At 43.4% G+C, this 18,986-nt stretch overlaps 1 protein-coding gene and 1 pseudogene across 1 annotated transcript; both read right to left on the bottom strand.

The window, feature by feature from the left end:
* Window positions 1-10,017: 10,017 nt before the first annotated feature.
* Window positions 10,018-12,095, bottom strand: LOC118575298 (annotated as a pseudogene).
* Window positions 12,096-16,909: 4,814 nt separating this feature from the next.
* Window positions 16,910-17,479, bottom strand: LOC118575297 (endogenous retrovirus group K member 6 Pro protein-like). Its single transcript, XM_036175901.1, has one exon. The coding sequence runs from the start codon at window positions 17,477-17,479 to the stop codon at window positions 16,910-16,912; it is 570 nt and encodes a 189-aa protein (XP_036031794.1).
* Between the last annotated feature and the right edge of the window lie 1,507 nt (window positions 17,480-18,986).

The raw sequence follows: 18,986 nt of genomic DNA, 5'->3' as shown, positions 1-18,986 counted from the left end.
TGTGAGGCTTGAGGACATGGAGGAGTGGTGAATGTCGTCACACACCAAGGCATGTCTGCCTAAGAGTTGGACCATCATGGAAGACTGCTCCATGAGCGCAGGTCCAGTCAGTGATTGCCATGGAAACTCCCAGCCATGAGACAGATCTGGAGGAATTTTAACGGGATGATGCAAGGCAAGTTTACCATGGGACAAGCATTTAGTAAACAGGATTTGTTTATTTCGGGACTAAAAGAGTCTCTCAAGACATGAGGAACTAGGGTTAAAAAAAAAGACTTAAAAAAAAATCTTGACTATATTGGAGATATCTGTCCTTTGATTTCCCAAAAAGGAATCATAGATGAAAAACGCTGGAGACGGGTTTGTGACTGTTTAAATGATTTTTACCATACCTTTGGCCCTGAAAATGTACCCATTCAAATCTTTTCCTACTGGAATTTAATTAATGATATCTTAAAAACATATAATCATTCTCCTGATATTCAAAAACTAATTAATAAAAAGCCTTAAAAGAGTCCTCCCATCCACCCTCTGTCTGTCATTCTGTCAGTATTAATTTTCCTGAACCACCAATGTCTAAAACTGTTCCAGCTGCCCTGTCACCCCCCACGAATGACCATCCTCCTCCCTGCTTTCCCTCACAGGATGTATACCCTTCCCTCAAAAATTTTGATGATGATTTAACTCCAGAGGAGGAAGCCTCTTTAGAGGAAGAAGCTGCCAAGTATCATAAACTTCATTGGCCCCCCTCCTCAAACATGCCCCCCACTAAACTTTCTCCTTTTAAACACCCTCCCTACCAGTTTCTACCACAGGGAGTGATGGCCTCTACATCCCCCTTTTGTGTGCCTGTTTTTGAGGAAGAGGAAACCTCTGCCCTCTTACAAAGAGCCAAGAGCCTTCTCCTCACTGAGGTTTCTTCCCTCAAAGAGGTCCTCCAACAAAAGCACGAACATCTTCAACTCATAATGAACTCTGCACTGTTGACAAAGAATTAACTACTACATTAGCCTCAAAATCCCCCAAAAGACCTTAAAAATAGCCCAGGTAATACTAAAAACAGCCCAAAAAAATGTACCCACAAAACAACTCTAAAAAGGGCTCCTCCTGCTAAAGCCCCTCACACTCTATGCCTTCCCAGTGACTCATAGCCAGGCTGCTAAGGAAGAGCCTGACTTGGTTGCAGGGGTTACAAGCTCATCATCCCCTGATACTGAGGGTGAAGAAGCATCTGAACATTCAGATAATGAGTGTAGCAAATCTGAGGGCTCCAACTCTGAGGATGAAGCCCTTGATACTTCCCCAAAATATAAACACCTCAGTCTTAAATATCTTGAAAAATTTAAGGTAGCTGTTGCCAATCATGGTCCTACAGCTCTCTTTACTTTGGCCCCTTTTAGAAAATGTGAATGACCATTTTTGGCTTACACCTAATGATTGGGATTTCCTGGCTAGAGCTACACTTTCAGGTGGAGATTATGTTTTATGGAAAACTGATCTTACTGAAAATTGTAGGGAGATAGCTCAACGCAATATAAAAAGCCATCCTCCACAAGATGGACTCTTAAAAAGGTCCTGGGTAAGAGCACCTATGAGAAAAATGAAACTCAAGCCCGCTTTGCTCCAGGCTTATTAATACAAATTCAAAATGCCGGTATAAAAAGCTTGGAAACATTTGCCCCCCAAAGGGTCAGCTACCACCTCCCTGGCAAAGATTTGGCAGGGGCCTGATGAGCCTTATAGTGACTTTGTCAGCCGCCTAAATGACGCTGCTGAGTGGCTTCTTGGGGAAGGTGAAAATAAAATTGCTTTTGTAAAACATCTAGCATTTGAAAATGCCAATCCTCCCTGCCAGGCTGCCGTTTGTCCTCATGGCGCTAAGTCTGAACTTTCTGATTATGTCAGGCTATGCTCAGGAATTGGCTCTGCCCAAGCCATGGGTCTCGCCATCGGTGCTGCCCTCTGCGCAGCCAACAAAGACCCTAAAACCTGCTGTAACTGCAAACAACCCGGGCATTTCTTCCCTGAGAATGCACTGTGCCTCCTGCAGCTCCCAATGAGTGCCCTCCCCCCACTTCGCTCTGCCAGCACTGCTGCATGGGCAAACATTGGGCTTCAGAATGCAGATCCAAAACAAATGCACAGGGTCAACCTTTACCTCCTAGACATCAGGGAAACTTCCAGAGGGGCCAGCCCCTGGCCTCCACCCAGAGGACAACCCCAGGGGCTATCAGGCTTGTCCCCCCTGCCCAGACTCAGCCACTCTCCAACCCCAACAATCCATTTCAGATCTCTGGAGAGCAACCTCAAGGAGTGCAGGACTGGACCTCTGTTCTACCACCCAGTCAGTATTGAGCCCTGAAACAGGCCCTCAGTTCCTAAATACCTGAGTCTATGGCTCCTTACCTCCCGATACCTTTATCCTAATCACTAGAAGAGCTAGTACCACCCTTCAAGGTAGTCAGAATTTCACAGGGATTATTGATAAAGACTTTACTGGAGAACTTAAGATTCTTGCTTGTACAAGTACAGGCACGATTACTATCCACACAGGCACCCGCATGGCCCAACTCTTATTGCTTCCTCTCCGACATTCATACCTTAAGTATAAAAAATTTGCCCACTGCAAGGATGGTCCCAGTTCCTCCGGTGTTTAATGGTTTCAACAAATTTCTCAATCATGCCCCCTCTTAACTCTCAAGCTTAACAGCAAAACCTTCCAAGGAATTTTGGACACAGGAGCTGATACCACTGTTATAGCCCATAGAGATTAGCCTACTTTGTATCCTCTTAGCACATCCCACACCCATCTTAAAGGCATTGGCCAGACTTCAAGCCCTCAACTGAGTTCACAAGTCCTTAGATGGACTGATGGAGAAGGCAATTCTGGTACTGTTACACCTTTTGTTGTCCCTGGCCTACCTGTTAATCTCTGGGGTCGAGATGTTCTTACCCAAATGAATGTCATCATGTGCAGTCCCACTAAAATTGTCACCAATCAGATGCTTAAACAAGGATTCCTTCCTGGCAAGGGCTTAGGAAAAACTTCTCGCGGCATTAAAACACCTATCCCATTATCTGTTAAAAATGATAGGGCTGGATTAGGGTCTTCCTAAAATTTATCCTAATGGCCATTGACATTCCTGTACACTATGCAGATAAAATTACCTGGAATACAAATGATCCTGTTTGGGTTGATCAATGGCCCTTTAACAAAAGAAAAGGTTGTGGCTGCTACAGTTAGTACAGGAACAACTTGCCGCAGGTCATACTGAACCAACAAACTCCCCATGGAATACACCTATTTTTGTTATTAAAAAGAAATCAGGAAAATGGAGATTATTACAAGATCTTAGGGCCATAAATAAGGTCATGGCTCCTATGGGTGCCTTGCAGCCTGGATTGCCCTCTCCAGTGGCAATTCCTTCTGGATACCATAAAATTGTTATTGATCTCAAAGATTGTATTTTTACTAATCCCCTACACCCTGAGGATAAATCACATTTTGCCTTTAGTGTTCCCCAAATTAATTTCCAGGGACCAATGCCATGTTTCCAATGGAGGGTCCTGCCCCAAAGAATGGCAAATAGTCCCACTCCATGTCAAAAATTTGTTGCTCAAGCAATAGATCCCATCAGAGAAAAGTGGCCTTCCATCTATATTCCCCATTATATGGATAATATTCTTTTGGCAGGGCAACATCAAGACCCACTCTTCCAGTGCTATCAGGAGCTAACCTATAGCATTTCAAAAAGGGGACTTCAAATTGCCCCTGACAAAGTCCAATTAGCAGATCCCTATCTTTAACTGGGTTTTGAGCCTTGTCAACGAGTCTTAACCCCAAAGATTCAATTACGAACGTCCCATCTTCAAAGCTTAAATGATTTCCAAAAATTTATTAGGTGACATTCAATGGCTCAGATTGTACTTAAAACTTACCACTGATGAACTGGTCCCCCTGAATGAGATTCTAAAAGGAGACTCAAACCTTTCTTCTGCCAAAAAGCTTATGCCAAAGTCCCAGTCCTCTCTGGCTCTAGTCAATGAAGCTATTCAAAACCAAACTGTTTTCCAGATATCCTATTCTGACCCCCCGTTATGCATTGCTTTTGCAACATCCCATGTCCCCACAGGAGTCTTCTGGCAACAAATAACCATCAGTGAAGAAAAAAGAGGGAATCCCTTACACTGGGTCTACCTACCCACCTCTCCATCAAAGATGCTGGCCACTTACCCATCTTTAATGGCCAAGTTAATTATTAAGGGCACAGAAACCGGTCGCCAATACTTTGGACAAGATTCTGACTCCCTAGTCATCCCCTATACACATGAATAATTAGATTGGCTGCTTCAAACAAATGATGAATGGCCCATTGCCTGCTCCTCCTTTCTTGGTACTATCGATAACTGTTATCCTAGTGATCCCTTGTTACAGTTTGCCAGAATTCATCCCTTTGTTTTACCCAAATTAACTGCCTCACAACCTACAAGGGAGGCTCCCCTGATATTGACAGATGGCTCAGCCAATGGGATTGCTGCCTATGTTGTGGATGGAAAGGCTGCCTCCCGCCTCTCCCCATATTCCTGAGCACAGCTGGTTGAACTTTATGCTGTCATTCAAGTTTTTCAATAATTTCATTCTCAACCCTTTAGTTTATATACTGATAGTGCTTATGTTGCCCATTCTGTTCCCTTTTTGAAAACTGTTCCCTTTATTAAGCCCTCTACCAATGCAGCTCCACTCTTTCTTCTGCTGCGCTCCTTGATTATGGCTAGACATTGTCCCTTTTTTATTGGCCATGTACGGGCCCATTTAAAATTGCCTGCTCCTCTATCTGAAAGAAATGCCTTGGCTGATGCAGCCACACAATTAGTTTTTCCTGTTCTTGCAGGATCCCCTTCCCAGGCTGCCCGCGCACACTCTCTTCACCATTTAAGTGTTCATTCCAGTTATTTGTTGTTTAAGCTTACCTGAGAACATGCCCGAGATATTGTTAAAATTGCACTGACTATGCTGTGTCCCTCCTAGTTCAACATCTGGGACTTGACCCCAGGGCTTGGTTCCCAATGAAATTTGGCAAATGGATGTTACTCATTTAATTGAATTTGGCAAACTTAAATACATACATGTTACAGTTGATACCTTTAGTGGTTTTGTATTTGCCTCTCCCCAGGCCAGAGAGGCCTCCAAAAATGTTATTTCCCATATTTTACAATGCTTTTCTGTCCTAGGAAAGCCTAAAGTTATAAAAACTGATAATGGCCCAGGTATACTGGAAAAAATTTTTAATCGTTTTGCCAACAACTTCAGATTAAGCATGTCACTGGCATTCCTTACAACCCCCAGGGCCAGGGCATTGTTGAATGTGCTCATCAGACTCTAAAATCCATTCTTCATGAAGTAAAGAAGGGAAGCCTGTATGATATGCACGAGACAACCCCTAAAATCTTTTACATCATGCACTTTTTGTTCTTAATTTCCTTACCTTGGACAAGAATAAAAGATCTGCAGCAGATTGCTTTTGCCATCCACAAACTCAAAGCCACCAAGCATTGGTCATGTGGCGAGACCCTTTAACTGCCCAGTGGAAAGGGCCCAACCCAGTCCTGATTTGGGGTTCGAGGGTCAGCATGCATCTATGACCAAACAAAGGGAGGCCCTCAGTGGCTCCCTGAGAGATTAGTTAAACAAGTCAACTCTAACCCATCACCCAGGGAAAAGGATAGCCCCTGAGGTTGTTTCCCTTTCCTTCTCCTTCTTTTCAGATGCTGATGAAGAAAGAACTGGGAGAATTTCCCTGGATATTCTGGATCTTGCTGCTGCCTGCACCTTCTTATCAGGACCAGAAACCAGTTGACACATCCCCATTTGCATGGTGCTTTTATTTAACTGAAAATTATACTAATTATGTTAAAACACAGACCTTTGGCTACCTATTAGCTACCACTGATTGCCCCTTGCAAGGATGCCAGAATCCCATTCTACTCAACTTTACTGATTTCCATAATTCCCCTGGCAAGGTGGCTCCTGCTATCTGGTTTTTTGTATGATCAGACTGTTCACAATTGCAAAACTTATTTGAAGGAGAAAAGCATAGGATGCCCCTATTCTTACTGAAAAGTTCATGATGCCATTCCTCCTGCTAAGGGACACGTAATTGGGAGAGAACGGAATGGCCCTAAATTTTATAAGACATCTACAAGATATTCCCTAGTGGTTTGGGACCCATGGGACTCACGATGGACTAGTCCAGTAGAAGGAGCCATGTATAAGGCCTGAACAGCCACATGGCCTAGCTCCAGACTTTACATTTGGTGCTCTTATATACAAGTACAATCTATGGTCCATCATAATATCCTCATACAAGAAAAAAAATTTAACGACACAACTATCATCCCCTTCCTCTCCATTTTCTTGGCTTTCCCTCCTCCGAGAAGGCCTTATGTTTGCCAATGTTACTGGCATTGGGAATCTCTCATCGTGCTTCCTGTGTGCAGCCTTGGGACATCCTCCTCTGATAGCAGTACCCCTGCCTCAGGTCTTTAACTGCACCATCACTAATAATTTCCATGGCTTCCACCCCATCCCTGAAGTACCCTTGTTTCTTGACCCAGGCTACTCAAAGTTTGATTTTTGCTTTTCTAGTGTTTCCCTTCCCTCTTGTAAGCAGACCGTATTACCCAATCATCCTTTTGCCCCCCCTTGGATTTTTCTTTTGGTGCAATGACACTCTATCAAAAAATTTGACCATCCCTATTCCACAGGACATGCTCTGCCTGCCTATCACTCTGGTCCCACAACTTATGCTCAGGACCCCCACGGAGTTCTTGGGATGGGACACCCTACAGCCCAAGCAAAAAAAAGCTGTCTTCTTGCCCCTTGTGGCCAGAATTTCCCTCACTACCTCTCTGGTCTCTGCAGGTTTGGCAGGAGGAGTTCTGTGTCATTCCCTCATAACAGCAGCTCACCTATCTGAGCAACTTCAGGCAGCAAGTGAGGCTTCTGCAGTGTCCTTGTCCTCCCTCCAGAGGCAGTTAACCTCTCTTGCACAGGTTGCCCTACAAAACTGATGGGCCTTGGACCTACTGACAGCAGAAAAGGGTGGCACATGCCTTTTTCTAAGGGAAAAATGTTGTTATTATATTAATGAGTCTGGAATGGTAGAAACCCAGGTAAATAAGCTACATAAACTTAGCCTAGAGCTACATAAGCAGCAATTCTCTGCTGCAGCAGATGACTGGTGGAGATCATCCATGTTCTCCCTCTTGATGCCTCTTGCAGGACCATTAGTCAGGATTTTGTTATTTGTAACTTTGGGTCCCTTTATAATTGGCAGGCTAATCCATTTCCTCAAAAAAAAACCAAATAGACCCCTGGCATCAAAACCTATCCAGCTTCATTATCATCGGCTCAGAATGCTGGATAAAGGATGTGATCCCTATGATATTTCTCAGACCTCTTCTCCTTTAGGAGCATCATAAAGTCCATACCTATGCTCATTGGCAACAGCCGGTATGGACACTGCTGGGTGCAAGGCCACGCACTGCAGGGGAAGTCTGATTTAAGAGTCCTTGGTTTGGATTCCCTGAGAGACAAACCTGACTTGCATAGAGGTTGGTATCTAGAGGCACCAAAATGCCTAAGCCCTCTCCTCCCCCAAAAGGTACCCTTTTTCTCAAGCCTGAAGTGGCTCCAGGAGGAGTCAGGTCAATGTTTCCCCCAGCTGGTTAAGGTCCACCACCATTCAGGTGGGCACACTCCCTCATAAAATAAAATAAAGGGAGGAGATGCTGAGGACAATTTTCAGAGCCATTCCATATTGCCTGCCTGAGTTAAGTTTCTGTTGTTCAGTATTGAACCACTAACCAGAAACTTTTGACATGCCTGAACAAGTCCTGAGTTATTAGAAAATAACTTAACATATCCTTGTCTTTCTGCTACAGTGACCATTAGTAACAATGTTTTGTGTTTAGGTTGCTTGGTTGGGTTGCTTGGCAACTCAACAGTCCCCTGATCTTTTTCCAAAGAAAGTTTCCTGGTCTGCTTACTATAAAACACACCTGAGAAAAATAAACTTCTGCAGCTTGATCAGAATACTGTCTTGCTGTCAGTTCTTTGTATCTCTTGTCTCTTTCATCCGCCATTCCCCCTTCTAGGGTCTCTGCTGAAGATCCTGCTGGTCGGGACAGCCAGGCGAGAAAACTCTATCTACAAGTGAGAGTGAAGGTGACTAAAATTGATTACATGGGTTTATAAAACTGTCAAATAAAAATATTGAAAATTAAAAGAAAAAAGAAATTTAGTGCCAGAAAAATGAAAAAGAGTCCACATCACCATGTGGTGGTATTGTGATTTTGGATTTTTAGTTACAGGGCCTAGATTGCCTGTAGGCTCCTGTCTGAATCCTAAAGACTGAAACAGAGAATCACACTGATGGGCCTTCTCTCATCAGAACAAACTCTCCAGGTTCCCCCAGGATTCCTCAGGGTCTAACCCTGGTGACAAGGCAGAGTCATTTATGCTCCTATAAGTGACAATCTGCCTGGATTAAATGAGCAGGTGCACTTATAAATAAAAACAGGGATACCCAGAAGTGAGTTTATATTTTCCTATCTCAATGAATCAAGTTTTGTTTTGAGTTTTTATTTTTGTGTTTTAAAAGTGAAACAGTTATATTTGGGGGAAGCTCAAAATCCCAAAGGAAACAAAGCCTTAGCCACCCTCTGCACCTGCTCCTGGGCTGAGCCTGAGTTCTTGTGTGCTGTGCGCCCCCTGCTGGAGATGAGCTCCAGTGCTCTTCCTGAAAACACTGCAGGGAGTTTTCTGTACCAGACACTGATGTCCCTCCATGTGTTCATCACAGTAATACGGGCTGTCTCTCTACTAACACAGAAGTCAGCCTCGAGGACAACTCTTGCTTAGGTGATTTTCTCGAGGTGGAGATGAAGCTGAAGAAGAATGACCTGTTTTCTATAACTTCATAATAACATCTTTCTCCCAGCAGTACAGACTCTTTTCTGGAGCAAACCCAACACCAGTGTGCATCAGAGTGTGATGGAGTAACCAGGGGCAGTTCAGGTAAGAGCCAGATCTCTGAAGGCTTCACCAGGACAAGTGTTAACATCGGAAGTAGTACCTAAAGACAAGGAGAATCAGCCCCTGTCAGTCACCAACTGTGAAAAGTTCTTCAGGTTCCCTAGCAATTCCTCAGGGTCTAATCATGGTAAGAATGGCAGAGTCACTTATGATACTGTAAGTGACAATTTGCCTTGGTTAAAACAAAAAATCAACGTATGTTCTCATAAACAAAAACTTGCATGGGAAGGATTTATATTTGGACATGTCAATGTTTGGATTTTTTATTAACAGACAAAAGAGTGGCCCATGACTGACAAACAGACAGATACTGAGAACCTGTCACCAGGCTCATGAATTGACCCAGCAGTCTTATCTTCTAATCACACCTCTGCCTTCCTCAGAGAGTTTAAGTCTATGTGAGTAGATTGCTGTAGTCACCCTTATATTGAGTCTCCAATTTGCCCCAGACATTAGCAGCATATTTACCTGTTGGGAACCCTGAAACTACAGGTGGGAATGGACACAACCCAGTTTCTCCTGATGTTTCCATGATTTCAGCTGACATCATTTCCCTTTGGCATATATAGGATATTTCAAATTGCATTTTTAATTCAGCATAGGATTGCAAAGTTCTAACATGTATATTGGCCAAGGAAATTAGCACACATTGTAAGTCATTGCTAATAGGATGCCATACATATTAGTCACAGAACATCATATTTGTTGTTGGAGGGACTGTCTCCTAGAGGAACTTGAGTAATCAGTGTTCTGTGAAGAGATATCTCACTGATGTTAATCTATGGAGATTCCCTAGAACTCCATTCTGGTTAGGGTTCAGCAGTTTATCAAAACCAAGTGCTCTACAACGGTAGGCTGAACCCCATGGAGCCCATGGTCTGTGGGAGGTGATGGTGTGTCATGCATGACTGCGCTCTGTGTCAGGCTTGTACTGCAGACAGGGTGTCAGGAGTGGGAAGGCTGTGAATATGGAATCAAGGATTAGTCATAAAATTCAAACCTCTCTTTTCAGTTCTGCCATGAACATGAACTGGCACTTGAAATAAATTCTGTGAAGTGAAAGTACCAGAGGAAATTATCTTCTGAACAAGAATCATATTTATTTTTTTCAGTTTTTATTTGTTTATATTTTATTGTCTTATTGAAATACAATGTTTTGTGCAGTATATTCTGAATATAGATTCTCCACTCCCTCAACTTCTCCCAGTTCTTCTTCTCTTATCATCACATCCAGAGCCACACCCTCTCTGTCTGTCATTAGAAAAAAAAGTCCTATAAGGATTAACTATAAAATAACATAATATAAATAAAAACAAACAACTGGAATAGGACAAAACAAACAAACATAAAAAGAACTAAAGAAATAGATACAAATGCAGAGATACACACATTCACACACTCAGGAATCTCATTAAGACCCAAAAGTGGAAGCCATAACATACACACGAAGAACCTGCATGAAAAACAAACACAAACAAATGTGATGCCCTGCTTTAATGATATGAGACAAAGAACTACAAAGATATCCATGAGTTGATTGTGTTGGCCATCTACTGTTGGGTCTGAGGCTATCCTTGAGAAGAGTCTGTTTCTCCAGTGAGACTCCCTTGAAGAAAAATAATTTTCCATTCAGAATTTCCACATGATTACAGACATTTTCTCAAAAATATTAATCCAGTATTGGTTGAAGCATATGCTCACATTATCACCAATATGGGGACGTTAGGGTCTTTGTTGTCAATTTCAAACTGCTGACTCTTGGAGTCTTGGAGGCAGATTAACTGCAAAACTTCTGAGTATGGTGATAATGAAGGAGCAAGATCAGGAGCTGAGAATCCACAATACAATCAATCACACAAGGAGGACATTGCCCAGACCACAATCTAAGCCATCCTTTAGCTTCAGATGAGGGGCTGAGTTTAGTGCATGAGGTCAGAACTAGAAATATCTAATTGAACAGAGAATCAGAAGACACAATGATGAAATGCAGTAATGGGGAGAATTTGATTACAAATTCAATTTTATCACTTCTTTTCCTCATATGTACAGTCCTCAGAAAGAGGAGAGAGGGTTGGAAAACTCAGAGCTGACATGAGACTAAGCCTGGCCCCCTTCCACTTGGTTCCCTCCAAAATACTAACACTGTTCCAACTGATGGTCTTCCCTAACCTCAGAATGAGGAGAAAGTCTGTCTGGGGTCCTTTAGCTTCCCCAGCAGCTGATCTAGGTGACCACAGAGAATCACTCCTTCCTAAATAGTAGCCTTCTGCATGTTGTATGGACTAGACAAGGGGATATATTTATTTTAAGAAAGTCAAATAAAACATGTACTTTTTTTATTTTTAGAGACATGATCAATTCCTACAGTGTATGATTTCAAAGAAGATCCCCAGAAAAGCATCAGATGGAGTGGGTGCTCAGATAAATAGCAATTTTGTCTGCACCTGGCCTTTATGTGTGCTGAGCGCCCCCTTCCGGTCATGGGAACCTGGTAGGGAGGTTTTTGCCTGAGCTCATAGTGAAGACTCCTCAGTGTGTGTCTTGCACAGTAATACATGGCTGTGTCTCAGTTTGAAGACTGTTCATTTGCAGGTAGGCCATGCTTTTGGAATCATCTCTGGAGATTGTGAATCTGTCTTTTACCGAATCAGCATAATATGTTTCAGAATTATCATCTTTACTTCTTATACTGGCAACCCATCCCAGGCCCTTCCCTGGAGCCTGGCGGACCCAGTGTATGGTATAGTCACTGATGGTGAATCCAGAGGCCGCACAGGACAGTTTCAGTGCTGCTTCAGGATGCACCAGTCCTCCTCCAGACTCAGCCAGCTGCACCTGGCAACGGACACCTGCAAACAGAGAGGATTCTGATGAAGGAAATGTCACACAGCTACTGTCACTCCTACTTATGTCTTTTCATGCACCCAGTGTCGTTTGATATCCATAAATTACCTTTAAAAAGAACAACCAAGAAAATCCAGTTCAGCCTCTCCTCCATGTTGGTTGTTCTGTTTCCAGTGCTGATCACTGACTGGGAAAGTAGGCCTAGAGTCCTCTGCCTGAACTGTAGGTCAGGGCAAGGCTGGTTTTCATGACAGAGAAAAGCTGTATTTGCATATCTTCCTGCATATCTTATGGTCTGTTGTGTAAGCCTTTAATGTCAGAGAGGAAATGAAGTAACAACATGACCATAATTTCATTAAAATATTATTTATGATTTTCCTAATAAAACTTCAATCACTATTATTTATTTTTGTGCATTTTTTACATGCACAATTTACCGCTTATCTTACCAGATATTATACGATAAATTCACAGAAGTTTATAAAGAAAAAATTACAACTTGGTAATTTGAGGGAAACTAAAGTAAAGATCAATGAATAATGAAGAATACATTAAATTAAGTAACAAAATTAGCCGGGCTGTGCTAGCACACGCCTTTAATCCCAGCACTTGGGAGGCAGAGCCAGGCAGACCTCTGTGAGTTTGAGGCCAACCTGGTGTACAAAGTGAGATCCAGGACAGGTACAAAAACTACACAGAGAAACCCTGTCTCGAAAAAAATAAATAAATAAATAAACAAATAAATAAATAAATAATAAATAAATAGATAGATAATGACTAAATAAATAAATAAAAGGGGCAAAATTGGACTGGGGACATAGCATAGTGAGTGTAACAGGCACAAGGGCCTAAATTTTAACTTCATTCTTGAAAAATCAAAATATATTAAATAAACACTAATACTGTCTCCTGTGGGATATCTTTCTGCATGTTGTGAATATGTGTTACTCTGATTGGTTGATAAATAAAACTGTTTGGCCCATGGCCAAGCAGCTTACAGGCAAGAAGGAAATTCAAGCAGACAGACAGGAAGACGAGAGGAAAGAGGCACCAGCTGCCACCAGGAGAAGCAAGATGTGAAAGCACCAATATGCCACGGCCACTTGGCAATTTACAGATTAATAATAATGGGTTAAGTAATAGCAGCTAGCTAGCCAGAATCCTGAGCCATTGGACCATATGGTTTGTAAATAATATTAAATCTCTGAGTGATTATTTTATAAGTAACTATGGAATTGTGGGTGAGAGTGATTTGTCCTGACTGTGGGCTAGTTGACCAGTCCTGCAGGCCAGGTTATTAGGTCGGACCCAAGGAGATACCACCTGAAAGACCAATGGGGACGAGAGAGAAAGGAGACCAGGCACACGAAGAAAGACAGAGATAGTCTGAGTCGCATCAAGGTCTTATTTACTGCAAAGTGAAGCAAGCTTATATACTGGTGGATATGAGGGGAAGGGAGGGAGATGGAAAATTGTTAGAAAAGGGTCAGGGTGATGTCTCTTTGGTCCAGTGATTGAGAAACTGATCAATCAATTAGAAAAGGGTTAGGGTGAGGTCTCTTTGGTCCAGTGTTTGAGCAATTGATCAATCAAATATACTCCAGGATGTTAATCTAAAAGAATATTTTGTGGTTCTTCCGGGAATGATTGTTTAGCAAGTCAATGGGTGCAGTTAGGCCAGATCATCCAAGCAAGAAAAGTCAAGGCGCAGCCATCCAATTTTTGGTTCCCAACAATTCCCCCTTTTTTCTTTTAAAATTGCCAAAGCAGGTTTTGGTCATGACTCGAGAGGGCCCCTGTCTTAGGCTATATGGGGTGCATCCCTTGTCTGGCAACGTGCCATGTTGAGCCGGTCTGGACAACCTTTGTATGTTGTGCTCCCAGCACAGGCCCCATACTAATCCCATCATTGAGTACCCTCTAGCCTTTAGTTGCAAGGGGTTTTTAGGTTTGTAGGGTGCTGAACCTTAACCTTTCACCTGTTCTGATATTTTGATCTGGAGTCTCTAAACGATGGTAGTGTACTGAGACAGTTTTTGATAGAGCCGAATCGATCTGATTTTTTATGAATTGTGTTAACCATTGAAAAGCCCAAGGACCAAAGGGGAGGAGGGGAAGGAAAATGATCAGGGGGGCTAGGAGGATGGGGATAAGGGTAGAAAGCCAAAGGGAGTTGGTGTCAAAAGCAGGCATCAGCGAAAGCCACATGATAAGGCAGGTAGGGGCAGAATTCCTCATTCTGTAGGAGGCTTCAACCATACCTGAAGAGAGAGAGAGAGAGAGAGAAATCTTTGTCTCAGGGTTAAGGCCTGGACATCATAAACAGTGATGATCATTAATCTTGGCCATCCATTTTAGATTGGGTTTTCAGGGCAGTATATGGCTTGACCAGTCTCTCAGGTAGCCAGTGGGCCCCATTCTCCTTGGAATCAAAGATACATACAGGCCCTTTTCCCCAAATAATAACTGGATCAGGGCCACCCCATTTTCTGGTGATTGGGTCTTTCCAAAGGGCCTGAGCATTCCCTTGTTTGGTCTCTGGGTGCCAGTGTCGCTTGGCCCCAGATTTTCCAAAAATATCCAAAGTCAAAAAATTTAACACAAAAAGGGCATGAGAAAGCAGAGCCTTTTGGTTTCCCTTAAAGGGAAACAGTTCTCTTGTGAGCTGAGTTTACTAAGAGTATTTTTTAAAGTTTGGTGAGCTCTCTCCACGATACCCTGGCCTTGAGGATTATAGGGTATTCCAGTGATGTGTTTAATTCCTAATTGTAAACAAAACTGTTTAAATTTATTGCTAGTATATCCTGGACCATTATCAGTTTTTACACATTTTGGCTGGCCCAGCACTGTAAAGGCATGTAACATATGATTGATAACATCTCTTGTGGCTTCTCCACTGTGAGCAGAGGCACAAATAAATCCAGAGAAGGTATCTACAGTAACATGTATGAACTTTAATTTACCAAAAGAGGGAACATGAGTGACATCCATCTGCCATATTTGTCCAGCTATAAGCCCTCTGGGGTTTACTCCATAATGGGGTTCAGGTAGGAGCATCAGGCAATTTTTACAGCTTTTTACAATTTCCCTAGCCTGCTCCCTGGTAATTGAGAACCTTTGTCTCAAAGTTTGAGCATTGAGATGATGAAGGCGGTGAGCCTCACGAGCGGCTGCTATCTGGTCATGTTCCAGGTGAGAAATTAAGATAGAACATGTAGCAGAATCAGCAAGCTCATTTCCCTGAGCCAAGGGTCCAGGCAGGCCTGTGTGGGCATGAATATGGCCAACATAAAAGGGTAATGACCTCTGTTGGATTAACTTTTGCAATTCAGAAAACATTTCGAAGGTAGAAGTAATAGCTTGAATTACTGGGACCATTTCCAGAGCCTGTAAAGCCCCTATCACATATCGACTGTCTGAATATAAATTAAAGGAGCTATTTAAAAAATTTTTAAAGACAAGTGCAGCATATAACTCCACCAACTGAGCTGACTTGAAAGGAATTGTCATAACATTCTTTTGGCCATTGAAGACATAGGCAGCCCTGCCATTTTTTGACTCATCTATGAAAAGCACAGGAGAATCTGGGATGGGCTCCATTCTGGTATTTTTCAGAAAAACAAAAGAAGTAAGGGAAAAGAATTGTAGGAGTTTATTACTGGGCATTTGTGTATCAAATTTTCCCATATAGGTACAAACAAGGATGGCCCAACCAGGACTACCAGTGCATAGCCATTCAAGTTGTTCTTTATCATATGGCATAACAATGACATCAGGGTCCCGCCCAAAGTATCCTGTGGAAGTTTTTATCCCCAGAATGATCAATTGGCAAACCAAAGAGGGGTAGGTGGGAATGATTTTTCTTTTTGCAACAGGGAGGTGCAAAGTAAGGGCACGGGTTCTTGCCAAAGCAGTCCCGTGGGGGCAAATTCTGTAGAAAAAAAAGATCAGATATAAAGGTGAGGCTGGCTCAAAATATCCTGTGTGTTGTTGGGCAATGGCTGACTCAATTTTTTGTAGTGCCTTTTCTGCATCTACAGTTAGATATCTAGGGGACCGAGGATCAGAATCCCCTTTGAGAATATCTTTGAGGGGACGTACTTCTCCCTTGGTTATTTTTAAATAAGGTCATAGCTCATTGATATCCCCCAGAAGCTTCTGGAAGTCATTAAGACAACGGAGCTTGCCTCTCTTGATCTGAATTTTCTGGGTATAAAGAAGGTCTGGATGTAACTCAAATCCTAAAAACAAGAAGGGGTATTGGGTCTGTATCTTTTCTGGGGATATATAGAATCCTCGGCCTTGAAGTAAAGTAATCATCTTTTGGGCTATATATTGTGTTTTTTCTTCAGACTCCCCTGCTATCAATAGATCATCCATATAGTGTATAATATAAGCATCAGGGTACTGGATCCTCACTGGATCAATGGATTGAGCTACATATTTTTGACACAATGTGGGTGAATTGGCCATACCTTGGGGGGCAAAACTTTCCATTGAAATCTGGGTTGGGTCCAACATGATTCACATCAGGTATAGAGAAGGCAAATCGCTTGCAATCCAGAGGATGCAGGGGAATAGAGAAAAAGCAATCTTTAATATTTATAACAATCTTAAAATATTTTTTAGGGATAGCCACAGGAGATGGCAATCAAGGCTGTAACACCCCCATGGGGACCATAGTCTTATTTACTTCCCTAAGATCCTGTAATAACCTCCATTTTCCAGTTTTTTTTTTCTTTATTACAAAGATAGGAGAGTTCCATGGAGATATGGAAGGCTCAAGATGCCCTTGCTCTAATTGTTCCTGCACTAACTGGAGGGCAGCTTGAACCTTTTCCTGAGGCAGGGACCACTGGTCTATCCAAACCAGGTCGTCCAACTTCCAAGTTATTTTATTGGCTTGGAGTGCAGGAGGAGCAGTGGTCCTTAGGAAAAAAGGTCCGTCCCTAATCCCCTTTTGTCCAGCTAGGGGATGGGCATGATGGGCTGAGTTTGCCCCTGTTCAAGCTTTCCTAACCCTTTGCCAGGCAGAAAGCCTGTCTTTAGCATCATTTGGGTAACTTTATCATTGGGACTCATCATGATGATCCCCATCTGTGTCATTATATCTCTTCCCCACAGGTTTATTGGCAACCCTTCAACCACAAAGGGCCTTACTGTTCCAGTATTTCCCCCTGGGTCCTCCCATTTTAGGAATCTAGAGCTTTGTAATGTATTTTGGATTTGGCCTATCCCATTTAAATGTGTGACAGTGGGCTCCAGTGGCCATAAATCAGGCCAATATTTTTTGGCTATGACAGTGGCATCAGCGCCCATGTCCAAAAGGCCCAGAAATTGTTTTCCCTCCAGAGAAAGTTTAATTGTAGTTCGGCTCTCTGTTAATTGTTGGACCCAGAATATGTCTGATGATCCTGGTTCTGAAAGGCCACGAGTTGGACTCTTATGGGGAAATTGTCCAACCATTGGCAGAAGGAGATCCTGAGCAATATGCTGGCCCATGGGGATGGTGATAGGACCCCGAGAGGCTAGGACCATGAATTTTATCTCTCCCTGATAATCAGAATCAACTATGGAAGGAATGATAGAGAGTCCTTGCAGCGAGCTGGAAGCTTGGCCTATAATAAGAAAGAACATCCCAGGCGGGGGGGGGGGGGGGGGGGGGAGTAAGGATCCTGGTCTCTATAATCACCTTGCCCTTTTCCGGGGTTACAGTCCAGGTGGTGGAGGAACAGAGGTCCAGTCCTGCACTTCCTGGTGTGGCTCGGGATAGTCTCGAGCAAGTTGGGCCAAGGCTGTCTGGGGCAGTGGGGTTCCCTGTTCTTGATTGTTGTTGAAGGGGTTGTTGGGGGTTGTATGGGGCTGTGATGGATGGGTGGGGCCCCCAAATGGGGTCCGCAGCCTGTTTCCCAAGACCGCAGATAATGGCTGGCCGTTAACATCAGTCTTTGAGTGACAGTCTCTGGCCCAATGCCGTCCCCTTTTGCATCTAGGGTAGAGCCCTGGGGATGGGTTTCTCAGATTATCATTAAAGGGAGGGGGGATCTCTCACCCTGGGTGCCAGGGCATTGGGCGGCAGCAGGCGGGACTGGCAAGCGTTCCGCTCCAGGTTAGGAGAGTGGAGGGGAGGCGGGGCGGGGAGCTGGAGTGACATAGGGAGGCGGAGAGTGCCAGTGAAGGCGCCTTTCACCTATTTGCTGGCTGAGAAAAGGGAGGGGGATCACATCTCTCTCTTTCCTAATATGCTGCTGCTTCTTCTAGGCTGATTTCTGAAGAAGGGTCAAGCCAGTCATCGCCTGCTGCATTCTTATGAATAACAGGGTAGATCTTTTTATAGGATTTGACCGGGGCAGGAGGCTTTAACAAAGGAGGGATTAATTCAGCAGCAGGGATAGGCTCATCAATAAGGGAGGGGGTGCATGAGGCTGGGGCAGCCGCAGGGCTGCCTGTGATCTCAACGTCCCCATTAGTCTCAGTCAGAGGCAAAGTGGCCTCCACAGGTTTACTTTCACTTTTAGGTGGAGCAGCCTTTTGAGTCTCTGCCAAGGGTGAAGCGGCAGTCTCCATTTTACTTTCGTTCTTTGGTGGAGCAGCAGCTGAGGCTCCCGACTCATTAATGAACGTTGGGCAGGAGGAGTCTGAGAGAAAATCCTCCACAAGGGCTAATAAATGTGAAACACACCCGTCTCCCTCTGCCTCTTTTAAAATATCTCTGATCACACATAAAAACTAAAGAAAGTATCAGGAACATTTCCCCCCTGTTTAAGTAATTTGTTGATGTCTTTTCCAACCTTATTCCAAGTTAGTGGGTGAATCCCTGGGCCATTAACTACCAGCCAAGGGCACTTCTCCAAAAAACAGAAGAATTTTATCAGATCCTTTTTTTTAACTCTTATTCCCCTCTCCCTGTGATTGCCCTTCATTTCTTTATTAAAACGAACCTCTTTTGATAATCCTTTGCCCATGATTATGGGACGACTGTACTTACCTCAAGACTTCCTGCGTTGCACAAATGATGCCATCTGGGTGTCTCTACCCTGTGTGG

The sequence above is a fragment of the Onychomys torridus genome, unplaced genomic scaffold (assembly GCF_903995425.1).
Source record: "Onychomys torridus unplaced genomic scaffold, mOncTor1.1, whole genome shotgun sequence".
Lineage (NCBI taxonomy): Eukaryota > Metazoa > Chordata > Mammalia > Rodentia > Cricetidae > Onychomys > Onychomys torridus.
This window is presented reverse-complemented; position numbering and strand designations above follow the sequence as displayed.